General features: G+C 55.0%; 1 protein-coding gene across 1 annotated transcript in view; it reads left to right on the forward strand.

The window, feature by feature from the left end:
* Nucleotides 1-7,358, forward strand: part of CA4 (carbonic anhydrase 4) — an 8,646-nt gene extending 1,288 nt beyond the window's left edge. The window contains exons 2-8 of the mRNA XM_035026663.1: nt 3,338-3,391; nt 4,158-4,313; nt 5,000-5,145; nt 5,260-5,358; nt 5,630-5,696; nt 5,839-6,005; nt 7,045-7,358. Of these exons, the coding sequence (XP_034882554.1) occupies nt 3,338-3,391; nt 4,158-4,313; nt 5,000-5,145; nt 5,260-5,358; nt 5,630-5,696; nt 5,839-6,005; nt 7,045-7,239 (884 nt within the window). The 3' untranslated portion in view covers nt 7,240-7,358. The remainder of the gene's footprint in view (nt 1-3,337; nt 3,392-4,157; nt 4,314-4,999; nt 5,146-5,259; nt 5,359-5,629; nt 5,697-5,838; nt 6,006-7,044) is intronic.
* Nucleotides 7,359-17,426: the final 10,068 nt, after the last annotated feature.

Consider the following 17,426-nt stretch of genomic DNA (forward strand, 5'->3'; position numbering starts at 1 on the left):
GTGTGTGTGTGTGTGTGTGTGTGTGTGTGTGTGTGTGTGTGTGTGTGGTGGAGGGGATGAGGGGAATCTTGCAGAAACTACTGGCTTCTTCCTAGGAGGGGAGGAAGGAGAAAAGAGGAAAGCCGGGATGTGAAAAAATTTATATGTAACCATGGAGTTTGAAACCTACCTAAGGGGCTGGGCTCAGTAGAAAGGGAAAAGAGAAACACTTTGCAATTAATTCCGTTACTTTGTAGCTGTGTGGCCCTGGGTAAGTCACTTCACCTCAGTTTTCTCACAATATAGAGAGAATTCTGACTTCAGGTGTTTTAAGGATTCAGGTGAGCTAGTGGCTGTAAGTGCTTCGTGGGGTACCTGAGTGGCGCGTGGCAGACCCCCCCCCCCCCCGTGCGTGATGGCGTCATGCTCTACCACCGGCCTGGGGCCAGCCAGCCAGGAATCTAGCTCAGCTGCCCCCTCCTACAAGCTGTGCTCCCCTTAAGCGCTGGGGCTTTCTGACTGGAAACCGTCTTGGGGCCTGTCTTCCTCTACCCATTTCATCCCCTGGGACACTTGAGGCTAGAGAGTGACCAGGATACACATCAGATGACCCAGAGTATGTGCTGCCATGGAGGGAGGAGGAGGGGAGAGGATCCTAGGTGTCTTTGGGGCCCCAGAACCCTGGCCGGGAGTTGCTGAGACTTTGCCAGGACATACTTGGGTTTTGCTGAGCTAGTTTCCAGGATTCCTTCTTCCCCACAGAGGGGATGGGTAGAGTGAGCAAGGTCCATCAGAGAGAACTTCTTGAGTCGACTCTAAAGAAAGGGGATGGGGGGGCAAGTCAAGGGTGGGGGACAGTGGCTGGGTGATTGGTGATGGTTGATGACTGCATCCCTGGTTCGGGCGGGTCACCTAGGTAGAACCTGGAGCTTGGAGCCAAGATCTGTCTGTGGGGAGCCCCTCTCCTTCCCAGGCCCTCTGGAGATGGACTGAGGCAGCAGGCTTGTCATTATTTGCAAGGGCAGCCCTTTCATGAATGACTACAGGAACCTGAGCTGGTTTATAACCCTGCCACCTCAGCTCATGGACATAGACCTGACCCCTGGCCTCATCAACACTGTTTTCCTGGTTCTCACCTCCCGAAGAGGGTAGTTACAAGAGCATTCGGCCACACGGGTCGAAAGTCTCCGTGATTAAGGTAGTGGATCAGAGGTCACCATTACAAAACAAGGAGCTGTCGCCAGAGTCAGGGAAGAGCACGTTCCCGAGAATGGCTCAGCCTGAACCAGATGGGCCCTGGGGAGGCTGAGAGAAGGGTCCGCCCTTCCTCAGGACTCTGGCTTCAGCAAGGCTTCCCCTGGAAGAGTTTCCATTGGGGCTTCCAGTCAACCTTGGAGGCCCCTTCTGCCTTCAGGACCTTTGAGAGGGGAGGACACAGGTGAATTACAACAAGGAGCCTTTTAACGGGTACAAGTGAGCTCCATCCGTCTCCTCAGACCCCGACCACAGTCCCGGGCTGTTCGGTAGCAGTTCGTTCTGCCTGAGGTAGAATGGAGGGCTCAGCAAAGTTAATGAACTCTCCTGTAGAGATGAAGCAAGAGCCAGAGCCAGGACTGAGCCAGGACTGAGCCAGGTGAGCAGGCTCCAACTTCCCACTCTGGCCACCTGCAGAGAGGGGCCTCTGCCCCTTGCAGAGTTGACCCACACGGGGGTTCCTGGGATGCGGAAATTCCCCTCGGCGGGGGGGTGGGGGGCAGCGGATGGAAGACGTGGGGAGGACACTGCAGGAACTGGCAGATTCTGAAAGCGGTCGGACTGGCATGGCAGGCGGCCAGTGAAGCCCCGGACCCAGAGCTGGCAAATGCAAAGCCCTAGCTGGTTCTGAGGGGCCTGGAGCGAGAAGGTGCTCCATTTTCTGGGGATGCTCACTCTCCTGGCCTGGAGCCCCTCGTCCCCTCCCCTACCGACAACCTGACCTCCTCCTGGCTCCTGCCCAACCCTGGCCTCATTCCAGAGACCCCAGCAGAGGTGGGGTGGATGGAGGCAGCCCCAAGAGAAGGGGGCGGAGGTGCTCAGAGGCCTCAGCTCAGGCTGAGTGGGAAGCTGTGCTTTTCTTGGGAATTTTCTCATCCCTGATTTCTTTCCAGCTCACTTCATTTCTCTCCTCTCTGCCCAGCCTGGGCTTTGGCCATCTGCGCACTGATCTGAGGCCAATGGGAGGGAGGCCGGGGAAAGTAAGGACTCACTGGGGACTTTACTATGCTTCTGGGCTGCCTGGACGACTCTACCATCTCTCATTTAATCCTCCCACAGCCCAATGAGGCGGATGCTCTTAGCTCCATTTGACAGATGAGAAAACTGAGGCTCAGGGAGATTAAGGTGACTTGCCCCTAAATGGTCCAGCCAGAATTCCAGTTCTGGATCAAATGTTTTGTCCATCCTACTGCTGCAGCCTTTTTTTTTTTTTAATCAATAGACTATAATTATAGAGCAGTTTTAGGGAAAGCGCAGAAGGTTCCAAGGCGCCCTGCCCTGGCAGTTTCCCCTGTTGGGTAATATCTTGCATTTAGTGTAGTATGTTTGCAGTGCAGCCTCTTTTCAGGGATGCTGGTTCTACTGCCCTGAACCAGAGCTGGGATTAGAACCTGAATCTGCTCCCCTGTCCCAGGATTTTGGGGTGGTGGGACAGGGGAAAAGGCTTGACTGCCTTCCCTGGTGGGCTGTGAGAGTTTAGTCCAGAATGGGTCTTAATCACACAAGAGCGTGTGTTCCAGGGAAGGGCTAGTCTAATCTCCATCATGCCGGATCAAGTCTGGGAAGGCAGCCAAGCTGAACTTGGCTCTATTGTCCCAGGAGGGGAGACTGGGCCTAACTAAATCTCTTCCTGTCCTCTCGCCAGAACCTCCCTTCCAGGTTTGGGGTGGGAGACACAAGGGAGGAGGAGGAGGCTGATAGCAACTGCAAGGCCAGCCCGGGGGTAGCAGCAAGGGCCTCAGAGGACCTCCCAATGCCCCTCAAGAGCGGCTGTTTAGCCTGAGGACCAGTGCCCTGGGCACGATGACCAGTTGATCAGCCATGGGTCACCTGGGGCCTGGCGGCTTCTACCACTTCTCTCCCCATCCCTATATTTTCTCAAGTCTCCTTCCTTTGGGCCTCTGTCCCAGACTCCAGGAATGCTCTACCCCAACCCAAGGGGGTCTCTGATTCCAGAGATATTCCTAGTCTCTGACCCACTGTGTACACACACATACACACCCAGAGGGCTGCTGATGTGCACACAGCTCAGCTCTATTCCTAGACACGTGTGTGTGCAAATACACTAAACACAGGCCTCACAGCCTTCCTCTGTCTACCCCAGAGTCACACTGGTGCTACGAGATCCAAGCCAAGGCCTTCAACTATACTTGCTTGGGTGAGTACAGCAAGTCCTGGGGACAGGCTTTTCTGCGTGGTGGGGACTGCCCAAGTCAAAATGAAAACCCAGGAGGGTGGGAAGGATAAGGGGAATGATGGTCCCCCAGTCAGATATCAGTTCTTCAAACACACACACACAGTCCTGGTGTTCAGAGGACAGGGAAGGTAGAGTGACCCGAGTCTTCCCTGGCATCTCCTGTCATTGTCACTAAGAGGGGAAGTGTTCTAACAAACAAATCAGCAGTAGCATCAGATATAGAGACACATTTTACTTTTTTTTTTTTTTTAAGTAGGCTCCCTGCCCAACCTGGGGCTTGAACTCACAACACTGAGATCGAGAGTCACATCCTCCACCAACTGAGCCAGCTGGGTGCCCCGCATTGGGCTCTTAGAACAAAATAGAGTTGGTTCTATTCCAGTGGCACCTCTTCGGGTGGACCTGGGAGGTTGTCCTTAGCATTTATTTTTCAACCGTTGATCCATTTCCCTGCAGTCTGCTCTCCTGCTGCCTACGCCCTGTTTCAGTGACTGAACAGTGTTGCTCCCTCCCCAAGCCCCAACCACCTGTGTTCAGGGAATCAGCATCCTCCAGGGTCTCCTTCCCCGCTTCCAAGCCCTCAGATAATGTTTACTGTTAGTCAGCTTGTCCTTTCCTAGGTCCCCTTCCAGGGGACTCCACTCACGGCTTCCAAGCACTCCCTCCTTCCCCTCCTTGAACTTGAGGAGGTGCCATGTGCCCCTGACTCTCAGCCCTCCCTGCTCAGGGCCTAGCCAGTGGGGTGAAGACTGCCAGAAGAACCGCCAGTCCCCCATCAACATTGTCACTACAAAGGCACAGGTAGACCCAGACCTGGGACCCTTCTCCTTCTCTGGCTATGACAAGAAGCAAAAGTGGAGAGTCCAGAACAACGGGCATTCAGGTGGGTCTCGGGCAGGTGGAAGGGGGGACCTGGGCAGGCAGGGGCTGGGGGGCTCCTCCACGTCCACCTTTGCTGCGGGGGGGCTGCAAAGCCCAGGGGTGGGGGGTAGGGGAAACAGGCCGGGCTTTGGAAGGGAAGGAGCACTTCACAGTATCTTCAGTACTTTCATCAGGGCAGTCTGGGTGGAGGAGGGGCAGGCAGCGTTCTAGGAAGAGGGAACAATATGGCAAAGGCGCAGAGGTATGAAGTGGCTTGGGATGTTCAGAAAATCATGTGTGGCGCCGTGTGCATGGAGGCCGAGAGCAGAACTAGGACGGGCCAGAGTCAGGCCAGGAGCAGCTGAACTGGGCCCAGGTGCGGGTCACCTGGGGGCTGAGGAGGCTGGACACTGAGAAGGCCCCAGCATCAGGGAGGGGCTTGAAGCAGGGGAGGGACTGGGCTGAGGTGCATGTTTGGGGCAGCGGGGGTGTGCAGAGGGAGAGGCAGGCCAGGGCAGGGGCGGGAGGCAGCGCGCGGCCAGCGACAGGTCTGGGCTGTACCACCTGTCTGATCCCATCCTGTCCCTGCGGGGCCCAGGACTGTAGCCTGTGAAGGGTGGGGGGCAGGAGAGAAGGTTCTGTGTGGGTGGGGCTGGGAGGGGCTGGGGAGGTGGGTGCGAGGACTCAGCCCCCTCTTGTGCCCTCCAGTGATGGTGTTGCTGGAGGGCGAGGCTTCCATCACTGGAGGAGGACTGACTGCCCAGTACCGGGCCACACAGCTGCACCTGCACTGGTCCGAGGGGTTGGATGGGGGCTCAGAGCACACCATCGATGGGGGTCGCTTTGCCATGGAGGTGAGGGCCCTTTTCCAGGGCGGTGCCTGGCTGGGCTCTGGGTGGACCTGCCTTGGGCAAGAAGGGTGCTCCAGCCCCCTCATAGGTCCTCTCTCCATTCCCCTCCCCCACCAGATGCACATAGTACATAAGAAAGAGAAGGGGACATCGAGGAACGAGAAAGAGGCCCAGGATTCCAAAGATGAGATTGCAGTGCTGGCCTTCCTGGTGGAGGTGGGACCCTCATCCCCCAGGGGCTGAGAAGCTGCTGCTTAGGATCCAGAGATCTGGGATTCCAGCAAGGCGGGGGGGGGGGGGCTGGGGGGCCCCGACTTCCCCTCTGTTTCTCAGCAGCTTGTATACCCCCAGGTGGGGAGGCCAGAGCCTCTCAGGGCCTCAGTCCCAGAAGCTGCCTGCCCTCCCCACCCCAGACCAGGAGAATGGACTGGTCGTCAGCACTGGCTCTCCACGGGTCCCTCTCAAGCCCCCTCCCCTTCTGTTCCAGGTCAGATCTGAGGAGAATGATGGCTTCCAGCCCCTGGTGGAGGCGCTGTCTCATGTCCCCAGACCCTGTGAGTGGCTGGGGGGGGAGGGGAGGGAAGGAGACTTCTTCCTACAGAGGAAGGGCTGGGGTGATGCGGTGGCCGGGGCTCTCAGGGATCCCCTGCTTCCCCCGCCAATCGACGGTGTCCTCTGTACCTACCTCTGCCCCAGCGATGAACACCACGATGAAAGAGAGCATCAGCCTGTTCGACCTGCTCCCCAAGAAGGAGAAACTGAGGCATTACTACCGCTACCTGGGCTCACTTACCACTCCAGGCTGCCAAGAGACGGTTGTCTGGACCGTGTTCCAGGAACGCATTCAGCTCCACAGGGATCAGGTACATAGGGCCCCAGCCAAGGGTGCGGCCTCCCACCGCCCAGTTCTCCAGAAACCATCCCTTTGGATCCTCACGGAGGCCCCCTGGGCTGGGGTGGGGATGGGGCACCCCAGGGAGCTGAGGTCCTTTGGTTGAATCCATAGACCCTCCCTGGGGCAGACAAACAAGAAAGCTCTCGCCTATCCCGTCCCTGGCTTGAGGGCTTGAGGGGGAGGCTGTGGCAGGAGCAGTCAGAAAAGGCCTCCATGCTGCCCCCTGCAGGTAGGTGGGAGTTGTCCAGCTGAGGGCAGGGAGCTGGTGTCTGGTGGGGGAGGAAGGGTCAGCAAGGGGGAGGGTCCAGGGCTGGCCAGGAGCAGCTGAGAGAGGGGCCGTGCAGCCACAGTAGGAGACCAGTCCATTCATTCAACAAGGGTACTCGAGGCCTTACAACCACTAGGCTCCAGGGATACAGCTGTGAACCCAAGGGCCCAGATCCCTGCTCCAGGGATACTTTTACTGCTGAACAGTGGCTCTCAAAGGTGGTCCCTGGTCCAGGGGCATCAACATGCTAGACATTTCATTTCTCGGAACTCACTGCCCCCACCCTGTCCTACTGAATCAGAAACTCCAGGGGTGGGGCCTGGCAATGTGGGGCCCAACAGGCACCCCCCCCCGCCCCGCCGTGATGCTCACGCGCTCAAGTCTGAGAACCACTGTTCTATAGTAAGTGATAATACAGCAGTGATCAGTGATTATGGGCCCTCAAAACCATGAGCTGTGTGTCCACCTGGCTAAGGGAAGCTAGTGGGAACTAAGCCCCTACCAGTGCCCAGCACTCTACATCCCTTATTCTTTTCATCTGCACAAAAACCTGAGAGCTAGGGAAAAAAAACAACAACAAAAAACAAAACCAAAACAAAAAGAAACCTGAGAGCTAGGGATTCTGAGCCCTTTTACTAAAGAGGGCTCAGAGAGGCAAGGTGACTGGCCTGGGGTCACACAGCAGGGAGCACAGGTCTGCTCGCTCCTGGCTTCCTGCTGAGCCCGGTCCCTTCCACAGATCGTCACATTCTCCAAGAAGCTGTACTATGATAAGGAGCAGACACTGAGAATGACAGATAACGTCAGGCCCTTGCAGGACCAGGGGCAGCGCCTCGTGTTCAAGTCTCAGGCCCCAGGACAGCTGCTTCCCTTGCCCCTGCCCACCCTGATGGTTCCCACGCTCACCTGCCTGATGGCTGGCTTCCTCCGATGATCGCTCCCTTCTGGACACTTGACCTCTGCTCTCAGCGTGTAGAGGCCTGGGGCCTCCATTCCTCAGGCTTCCTAGCTTGGATTTTGATGATGATTAAATGGATATATTTTTGGAGAAAACTCTCTCAGGTCTATTTTTAGTTTCCGTGACTATCCCTGCCCTGTTCCCCTCAACCCGCCGCCGTTCCAGGGGAGGGGCCTGAAGTCCTGGAGATTTCTTCTGAGCAGGGACCATGAGGCACCCCCTCCCACCTTTGTGAACTCCCTGTCTACACCCCACTTGGAGAGATGCAAAGACAGCTCTGAGTTCCAACACAGAGAAAGCCATAGAAGTTCCAATCCAGCCTCCTCACTGTATAACGGAGGAAGCCGAAGCTCAGAACAGAGAGCAGGCTGGATGGAGGCCACGTGGTGGGGCTCTGGCAGAGATGCCTCAGCCCCCAGCCCAGCGCTGTCTCCTCTGTCCTCGGCCTGGAGTGTGCATGCAGCCTAGGCAAGGTAGGTGCCAGGGGGTTCATTTCTTTGCCCAAATATTTCTTGAGCGCCTATGTTCTAGGCACTGGGGATGTGGCAGGGAAGGCAGACGAAAAATGCCGGCCCTCCTGGAGTCCAGTCTAGCTGGAGTCACTATGAATAAAATAAACATCATACAGCATATCAGAAGGCAGTAAGAGCTATGGAAAAGGATAATCGGGAAGGGAAGGTGGTTAGGGAAGGTCTCAGCCGGAAGGGACATCGGGAAGACTTGAAGGAGGCCAGGGAGGGGGGCCATCTGGGAGCCAGCAGGTGTTCCTGTGGGGAGGGAAGGGCGCCAGTCAGAGGAAGAGCAGGGAGGCCAGCAGGAGTGGAGTGAGGGAAGGAGAAAGCCCTCAAGAGAGAGCTGGAGGGCAGGGGAATGGGAGAGGTAAAGAGGAAAAGGGAGAGGTTAAGTGTGTGGGGGGCAGGGAGGGCTTGTAGGAGGACATTGTAAGGATGCTGGTTTTGAACATGAGAGGCTAGAGCAGAGGGGTCTCATGCGCTCCGTTGGGGGAAGCAGGGGCTGCAGTGGGGCGGGGGGAGGGGAGGCAGCTGCAGTGATCCAAGGTGAATCCGAGGGTCTTTGGACACTTTGTGAGACCAGGAGGAGGCAGGTATGGGGAGGAGGAGGGTCCAGAAAACTGAGGGAGAAGGAGATAAGGGGCCCAAGGACAGGTCCCAAGCCAGGCAAGCAGGGGTCGAGGGGCCCCAGGCTCTGGGATCTCATCATCCGGGGCAGGGCTGGATTGTGGAGCATGAGCTCGTGGAAGGGGAGGAGAATGAGGCTTGCTGGGTGAAGAGGGGTCCCTGGGGGAGGGGTGGGTTCTAGCAGGTTCTACCATCTGGAGGTGGTGAACTTCCCCACAGGAAGATATGCAAGCTAATCAGACACTTGAGGGATCCCATTACCTGGTGCTAGAAGCCCCTCCACCCCCACCCCCTGCAAGCCCTCGGTCTCTGGAGGGATCTGGTTGGTGGAGGTGACCTCTACGCCTTCTGCTGCCCTGACACTCTCAGAGCCCCTGACCGCCCCTTTTCCCCTCCAGAGCCTCCCCTCCCCTTTTCCCCTTCGTGACCAAGAATAAGCACCCCCTCCCTTCCTGCAGGTGACCACGTAGCCGTGAGGGGTGTGGTATTACCATCACCATGGCAACAGCAGGCAGCCTGTGTCAGCAGGGGGTGTGTGGACACCAAACCTGTTCTCTTTGGTTCCTGGTGCAGCCCCTGGGGGATCTGAGAGTAGTACCCCCTCCCACCCGAGGCTCAGGGCTCTCAGAAATCCCAACTGTGCCCCCACCACTAAGCCCCAGGGCCACCCGTCCGGGCCCTCCAGGCAGCACTCAGTGAGTAACAGGGCAGCAGGACCCGGAAGCCCCAGCTCTCTCCAAGGGACTCAAGGAGCCCAGGGGGAAGGCACGTGACCCTCCCTCGTCCCCCTGACCCCACAGTAATAAACCTGGCCAGTGGGTGCCAGGACGGGCACAGCTTGTTCCGGTCCCAGGGCTGAAACCTCTTCCCTGAGTTGTGTCCGCCCTCCCTCACGCCTAAGGCCCAGTAAGTGCTGTCAGCACGTGATTCATAGCAAGGTCATTCCTGGCCAGTGGCTGCAGGAGCCCTTCCTGGAATTGGCTCCCACACCCTGGAGGTTGAGCCTGACAGGCAATCCCTCTTGTGGGGTGTGTGGGTTCTAGAGAGTCTCCTCTTCTGAGTCCATTCAATCCTTCCGTGCTGCCCCACCACCCTGGGCAGACCCCTTTCTAGAGACCGAGCCTGGCTCCTGACACAACTCTGCCAGAGATGTTAGGGGGCTACCAGGGGCCCCCTTATTCAGAAAGAGGGCCCAGCCTACCCTCCCCACAGCCCTGCTTTCATTTACTTCCACTGCCCCTTGGTCACCGCACTGGGCATACAATGAGTACACACACACTTGCACGCACACTCACTGCGGCTGGCCAGGCCTGGGGAAGGCTCAGTGCCTGATAGTTTGGGTCACCACCTGACTTCTCTGGGGTTGCTGGCTCCCAGCGCAGACCATGAGACACATTCGTTGGATGGCGCTGAGTGCCAGACATGGGCCTCACTACAATCCTGTAAGGGTGGTGTTCTTCCTCTGTTGCACAGACGAGATGCTGAGGCAGAGAGAGAGGTTAGGGTGATGGGGGAAACAAAGGCAGAAGAAAAATTCTTCAGTTTCCTTACTATTTACGGCCCATTGACAGGCCAAGTGACATTTCTCTAGGGACTTAACTGCCTTGATGTTGACACTTTGATAAGGGGCAAAAGGTAATCCTAGCCCGACCCTCCAGGATCCTGGAGTCTACTTTAAACATGCAGAAATTTCTTTGGAAGCTCCCTTTATCTCTATTCCCACCCCCAACCAAGATACATGTTAGGAATCCTCTTCTAAGCATACGGCCCACTGATACACATCTGAAGGGTCTCCTCACTGAGTTTTTACGAAACAGTAATAAATGCCCTTTTTCTTTTCTTTTTTTAAGATTTTATTTATTTGCTTGAGAGAGAGAGAGCATGAGAGTGGGGAGGGTCAGAGGGAGAAGCAGACTCCCCGCCGAGCAGGGAGCCCGATGCGGGACTCGATCCTGAGACTCCAGGATCACGACCTGAGCCAAAGGCAGCCACCCAACCTACTGAGCCACCCAGGCGCCCAAATGCCCTTTTTCTAACAATAGTTAGCCCCCTCAGGATCCTGGAAACCTTGTTTCCAAAAGACCTTGGAAGTTTGTTCTGTCCCTAACCCTCTCCCAACTTGCAAGTGTATAATGGGCCACTCCTCAGGACCCCAGTGCAGCTCCTTCTGCTCTATGGGTCCTGTCCCTGTGTTTTAATAAAGCTACCTTTTTGCAGCAATGACATCTCAAGAATTCTTGGCCGTTGGCTTTGAACCCTAACATCTTTCCTACATCAAGGGGACCTGTCAGAATTTGGGCTCACTTCTCTCTACCTCCCCAGCTCCCACTTTTGGCCTGTGGCAGTTTGCAGGGAGGTATCTTTGGACCAGGGGTAGGGTGGGGTCTGTAGCACCCTGTCCCACCCTGTCTCTGCTGGCTGCTCTGTCCCCCGATGGCCCATCTCTCTGGCCTCCCTCTGGCCCCCTGTTTACATTTGGCATCTGGGTGGGAACCAGGGACTAAAAATACTCCCCATGTGTTTAGATGATTCTTGGAAAATAAACTTCCCCATCTTGGCTCTCAGTTTGCACACTTGCTGGCCCTGCTTCCTGTGGCTCTGCTCTGACAGTGCAGGGTGGGGGTGGCGAGAGTAGAAGGGTCTATAGGGGCCCAGAGTCACGGGTGGTGGTGAGGCGTGCATGTGAGCACAGGGATGCGGAAAGCCTGCTCTGACACCAGACTCTAGGGGGTGCATATACAGAGGCCCCATTACGAAGAGTGCCCCTGAATGGTACGACCCCGAGGCTCTGTGCTTCTGTGTGGGAAAAGGCAGGGCAGCTGGTGGCATGGGGGCAAGGCCTCCCTGCTCTGGGCCTGTTTATCCATCTACAAAATGGGCTAAACTTGACCTTTCCATTAAACTGGGCCTTGCGGTCCTCTGGCTTCTGCCGGTGACCTTAAAAGGAAGGCTGGGTCCATCTCCGCGGATGAGGCGCTGCTCCTGCACCTCTACTTACACATCTAGCAGCTCTGTTTGTTTATCTGAGTAGGGACAAAGGCATTATCTCCTCTAGGGACTAAGGACATGTCCCTGGGCCCAGGCGGGCCTGGGGAGGGGCTTCCTTTGGAGGAGAGCTACAGGACAGACGAAGTCACAAGCCAGTTCCTTCCTCTGGGCCCTAGCCCCGGCTGAAAATGGACACATGGAAGGCTCTTCACATGCCAAGTGTCGGCTGCTACAAGGCCTGGGAGGATAGGCAGAGGGCCAGGGGACAGGGGAGGGATAAAGGTCCATTTTGATCTTCCAACAAGATTTAATCTTTTAACAAACACTATTATTTCCTCCGTGCCAGGGACTGAGGATTTGGGTAGGAAAAAACTCAGTCTGTGCTCTCCCCCCAGGACTCCTGGCCAAAGGGCAGACATGGAGCAGGGCACAATACTACCAGCTCTACAAAATAGACGGAGCATGGGCCCCAGAGCCACACAGTCCTACATTTGAGTCTTCTTCTACTGCTGTGAAAAGCAAGCGAGAAGCCTTTGATAACTTCATTCACCTTCCTGAGCCTCCGTTTTCCTCATCTGTAAAATGGGAATAATGATGGTATTTACTTCATAAGGTCACTGCCAAGATGAAACAAGATGCCTGGCCGAGAGGATGTATTCCATAATTTGTAGTTATCATTATGATTCTTTTTATTAGAAAGAGCACTGAAGTGTGGGTAAGACCTACAGATGAAGAGAAACTGGCTGCTTCCAGGGATGGGGATAGGAAAGAGTGGGTGGGGGTCCAAATTCTGAGGAGTGATGCCGTGATATGCCTCTGTGATGGGGAGCAGAGGTGAGGTGGGGTTGCAGTCCTGCTCCTATGCAAGGGAGAAGCTGCAAGACCCCTCAAGAGGTCTGCTTCTCCACTCAGACACTTGGACACCCCCCCCAGCACTCCACCCCACCCATACACAGAGCAGGCCCAGCCTGACCTTTGTCCAGTTGACTAAGGTCACCCAGAACATAATGGGGAGTCAAGGGGACCAACTGAGGCCCAGCCTGCTCTGAGGCGCTCATGTCCCTGCCTTATTGGGTGGGGGTCCAGGGTAGAGTCGGGCCGAGCCTCCCCAGGGCCCCTGCTGCGTTCCTGCTGTGGAATCCATTTCACTTTCCTCCAGGCCTTCCTCAGGAGCTGCAGGATTACCGGATGTGCCCTCCGATGGGTCCCTTTCTCTATCACTGGCTCTGACCCTGGCTGTCTGTCCTGTCTGGATTTGCTGCAGGCTCTCCCCAGCATATGATCTGTACCTAGGATTGCCAGATAAATTTGAATTTCAGAGAAAGAACACTTTTTAAGTCTATCTCCAAAATTGCACAGGGCAGACTTATACTAAAACATTATCTGTTGTTTATCTGCCACTGAACTTGACCAGGGTGTCTTGAATTTGTATTTAGCAGGTCTGGTGACCCTACCCCCATCCCACCTATGTCAGGGAAACAGGTTGAGAGGGAAGGGTGGACAAAGGAAGGGGTCAGAGATTGAGCAACCACCAGTTCCTCCTTGACCATCCCCCTCCCCCTCCCACTGACCACACCTTCCAGGAACTGATAGCACACTGGTTGAGGGGTTTCCCCCTGCCTGGTATCAGGTTCCCTGTTGGGAGGGCAACTGGCTACACTTGGGAGCAGGCCCTTCTGCCAGTGGACTTCCTCCCCACAGTTTTCCGAAGACTTAGGAGAGGTCAGTGCCAAGGTAACTGATGTAGGAAACAAAGGCAGAAGAAAAATTCTTCAGTTTCCTTACTACTTACAGCCCATTGACAGGCCAAGTGACATTTCTCTAGGGACTCAACTGCCTTGATGTTGACACTTTGATAAGGGGCAAAAGGCAATCCTAGCCCGACCCTCCAGGATCCTGGGGTCTACTTTAAACATGCAGAAATTCCTTTGGAAGCTCCCTTTATCTCTACCTGCCCACCCCAAGATACATGTTAGGAATTCTCCTCCAAGCATTATGGCCCACTGATAACACATCTGAAGGGTCTCCTGACTGAGGGTTTACTAAACAATAATAAATGACCATCCCCAACAAGAGCTAGCCCCCTCAGGGTCCTAGAAACCTTGTTTCCAAAAGACCTTGGAGGTTTGCTCTGTCCCTAACCCCCTCCCAACTTGCAAGTGTATAATCACCACCCCTTACAACCCCAGTGCAGCTCTTCCTGCCTACGGGTCCTGTCCTCGGGCTTTAATAAAACCACCTTTTTGTACCAAAGACATCTCAAGAACTCTTTTTTGGCTGTTGAACCCTAACATTTTCCTACACCAGAAATCTGATTCCTTTTCTTTGGGTTTCTGCTTGATACCTGCCTCTGTGAGCTGGAGTGCCAGGGCCCCTTCCCGAGCTCAGCTCCCCCCAGCAGACCAGCCACCTCTCACAGAAGGGAGCCCTCGGGCAGCATCTGGCTGTCGTTTCCAGGTGAGGTCAGAAGGGGCCTGATGCCAGGGTTTTATTTACAAAGTCGGGAGAGACTCAAGAGGTGCAGGTCTGGTGTTGGAGCGCTCGCTCGCATCAGAGCCTGGAGGACAGAAGAGCAGGACCCAGACACCAGCAGGCAGCTGAGTTCCCTCTGCCCAACTGCCGCCCCTCTGGTTCCTTTCACCTTGTAATCGCCCTGATCTGTTTCACTACCTTCAGCTGTCATTATTTGCATGCACTATTTCACTGAATCCTGACAGTAACTTTGGAACAAAAGCCTGCACTGGGGGGCGCCTGGGTGGCTCAGTCGGTTAAAGCGTCTGCCTTCAGCTCAGGTCATGGTCCCAGGGTCCTGGGATCGAGCCCCGCATCGGGCTCTCTGCTCTTCCACTCTTCCACTTCCCCTGCTTGTGTTCCCTCTCTCACTGTGTCTCTCTCTGTCAAATAAATAAATAAAATCTTAAAAAAAAAAAAAAAAAAAAAAAAGCCTGCACTGGCACAGCCTCTTGGGGACAGCAGGGATCTTCATCTGTTCCGTTGACTACTTGTGGGGGATGCTGTCCTGCACAGCTCAGAGCCCTAGGGATGCCTGCCCCCCGCGATGAGTGCTGCTGGAGTGCAGATGCCTTCAGTCATTGTCCTCTCCAGGGGAAGGAAGCCCCTCACTCAAGGTCACGTTCCTTTCTGCAGCAGCCTCCAGCCAGTGACTGATCGGGTTGGGGGTACAGTCAGCCCAGTCGGGGTGACTCCAAGGAATCATTCCAGCTTCCGAGCTCTGGGTGGGGCCAGTCAAGGTGACCACTCGGCCTGCTTGGCCGCTCCATTCCTCCCTCGTCCCAGCCCAAACCTGCTTTGCTCTCTTCCACAGGTGTGGGTCCTAGAGGCACTTCTTTTAAAAAATATTTTTATGTATTTATTTGCGGGGGAGGGGAGGCAGAGCACCAGCAGGGGGAGAAGCAGAAGCAGACTTCTCGCTGAGCAGGGAGCCCAACATGGGGCTCGATCCCGGGACCCTGGGATCGTGACCTGAGCCAAAGGCAGACGCTTAACCGACTGAGCCACCCAGGCGCCCCTTGGAGGCACTTCTTAATAAACATCTTGTGCACTGAACTCTCAGCTTCCTGGGGGAGCTAACCTGCAGGACTATGGCGCATCAGTGCCCAGATAGCCTGGAGCACGTAGTAGGCTTTCAATCAGGCCTGGCTTGGAAGAACCCTGGGACAGGCATTGATAGTCCTGACTCCACACAAATAACACTACACTAACAGCAGCTAATACTTATTCAGGTAAAACTATGCAACATGCTTTATACCTCACTTAATCCTTGAAACAAGCTTCTGAGATGTGCATTTCTATTTTCTCCATTTTCAGAGGAGGGAATGGAATGCATGGGACCCATGACTGGCCAGTGGTTTAGCGGTAGTGGGACTTGGACCCGTACAGGGTGGTACTCAACCCCACCCTTGGATCCTCAGTGTGCTCCACCATTTTTCTGAAGGAAACCGAGGCGTGGAGAGATAAAGGGACTTGCCCCTGCCAGTGAGTGGCTGCCAGGTCTACAAACCCTACAGTCTGAGCTGCTCCCCTTGGACTGAGTGCTGCTGGCCTGGAAGTGCTTCCACGGTAGCTTGCGTTTAGAAGTCACGTAGCCAGCCAGAGACACGCTGTTCCCTAGATCTGGAACACTCTCCCCTGCCCCTCCCTCCTTGTGTTCTTCTCATGAGGTTTACACACCAGCCAAAAACCCAGCTGAAAGTGACTCCTCTGTGAAGCCCTCCTCAATGGAGGGCAGCTCCCCTCCATCTCCCTGACCGAGACCCCTGACCTGACCTGGCAGAAGATGAGGAAGACGAGGATTGCCTCTTAGCGAAACCAGTATGGAAGTGCCACTCCTTGGCTGGCCACACGGGGGTGGGGGTGGGGGGGAGGGGGGTGGGGGGCGGGGCAGACGTTTGCAAGATGAATGAATTTAAAAAAAGATAGCAAAACACTGAATTAGCAGGCACCATTCCAGGGCTGAACTAAATATTTACCTTGCCCATGGGGCAATCCTGAGAGATAAGCCAGGTTTTCTAAGCTCTATTTATGCTGACTTTCCTTCTGTGACTGACACAATCAACCTGGTTTTGTTACAGTTTGAACAGCTGTTTCCACATGTAGGGCCTGGGCATAGTAGATACCTGATCCTGGGCTTTCACTATTCCCCCACATCATGTGTCCTCCTCAGGGAATCTGTTTCCCAATCCTTGGCCTGAGGTGACTGGGCTCCTCCATTCTGTGGGCACAGTCTCCACAAGGCTGCAGGTCAAATTGGGACTTTACTCTAGTGTGAGCTGTGGGTTCACATACAGCCACGGGGTTAACAGCTCTATCAGGAGCTGCTTGGAGTGTGTAGGACAGTCTTGCCTGGGTCCACTGCCCGAGTGGTCTCCTGGGAGATACCTCTTAAGGCAAAGGGATTGCATGTGACATGCTGGGTCCAAGTAAAGAGTCATAAGGGAGGATGGACTTGGGAGTCCAGTGTGGCATTTATTAGACTCTGGGATTCACACTGGAGTCTGTTAGAAAGAAAACCTCAGGCCCAAAATGGAGTCACTTATGTTAAAAGCCCAATGTCAGCAAACCAAGACTTAATACCTAACCTAACTGCAGTTTCAGCTCCCCTGGGATTGTAACCTTTAACCAGTCAGCTTGGAATTTCCTGGTCAGCACTAGGAAATGTACTGATAGACCCTTTCCCTTCCCTTAGAAGGCTGACCTTGCTTAAAACAATGCATCTTTGCTAATAATTTTTTTTTCTGTTCTCTCTCTGCTTTTGAAAACCTTTTCTTTCCTGCAGCTCAGTGGAGCTCTCCTCTACTTGCTAGACAGGATGCGCCCAATTCATGAATCAATTAAGAAAGCCAATCAGATCTCAAAAACTTACTTGGTTGAATTCTTGTTATTCAACAGGCCATACAAGTAATGGAAGTGGCCCATGAAGATGGAAAGAGCAATCTCAGCTAAACACGAACACTTGCTTGTGGGGGGCAGGCGGCTCTGATGTGGGGACACTGGTATAAAGGCCCAGTGAACAACTCCCACCCTGGTGTCCACTCTGTGAGGGGACATTTGGGGGAGGCGGAAAGTCAGCATAAATAGAGCTTAGAAAACCTGGCTTATCTCTCAGGATTGCCCCATGGGCAATTGCATGAGGAGATCAGAGATTGGAGGTTCCTCCTCAGGGGACACCACATGACAGCTGAGAGGATTAGTTTAAGACGTCTCTGAGATCCCCTCGGGAGGCTGCCTGCGCTGGGTACAGGGAGAGGGGGTAAGAGGAAGATGCAGTGAAACCTGTGTCAACACAGGGAGTGACCATTCACTCACGGGGCGCGAGGCTGCTGAGGTGGGGCCGGCACACCTCGCACGCCAGCCGGTCCAGGAGACGCTGCTGTGTGGAATCTGCTGAGAGCGCAAGCTCAGGGCGTGGGCCTGTGCTCTAGATGAGGAAGAGGGTTTCCACAACCGTCAGTGCAAACAGGGTAACAGATGAAATGTTTCATCCAAGCCTCTGCCAGGCGCCGAGCCCGTGCTGCC

The sequence above is a fragment of the Mirounga leonina genome, unplaced genomic scaffold, assembly GCF_011800145.1.
Source record: "Mirounga leonina isolate KUSES-001 unplaced genomic scaffold, KU_Mleo_1.0 Mir_200, whole genome shotgun sequence".
Taxonomy (NCBI): domain Eukaryota; kingdom Metazoa; phylum Chordata; class Mammalia; order Carnivora; family Phocidae; genus Mirounga; species Mirounga leonina.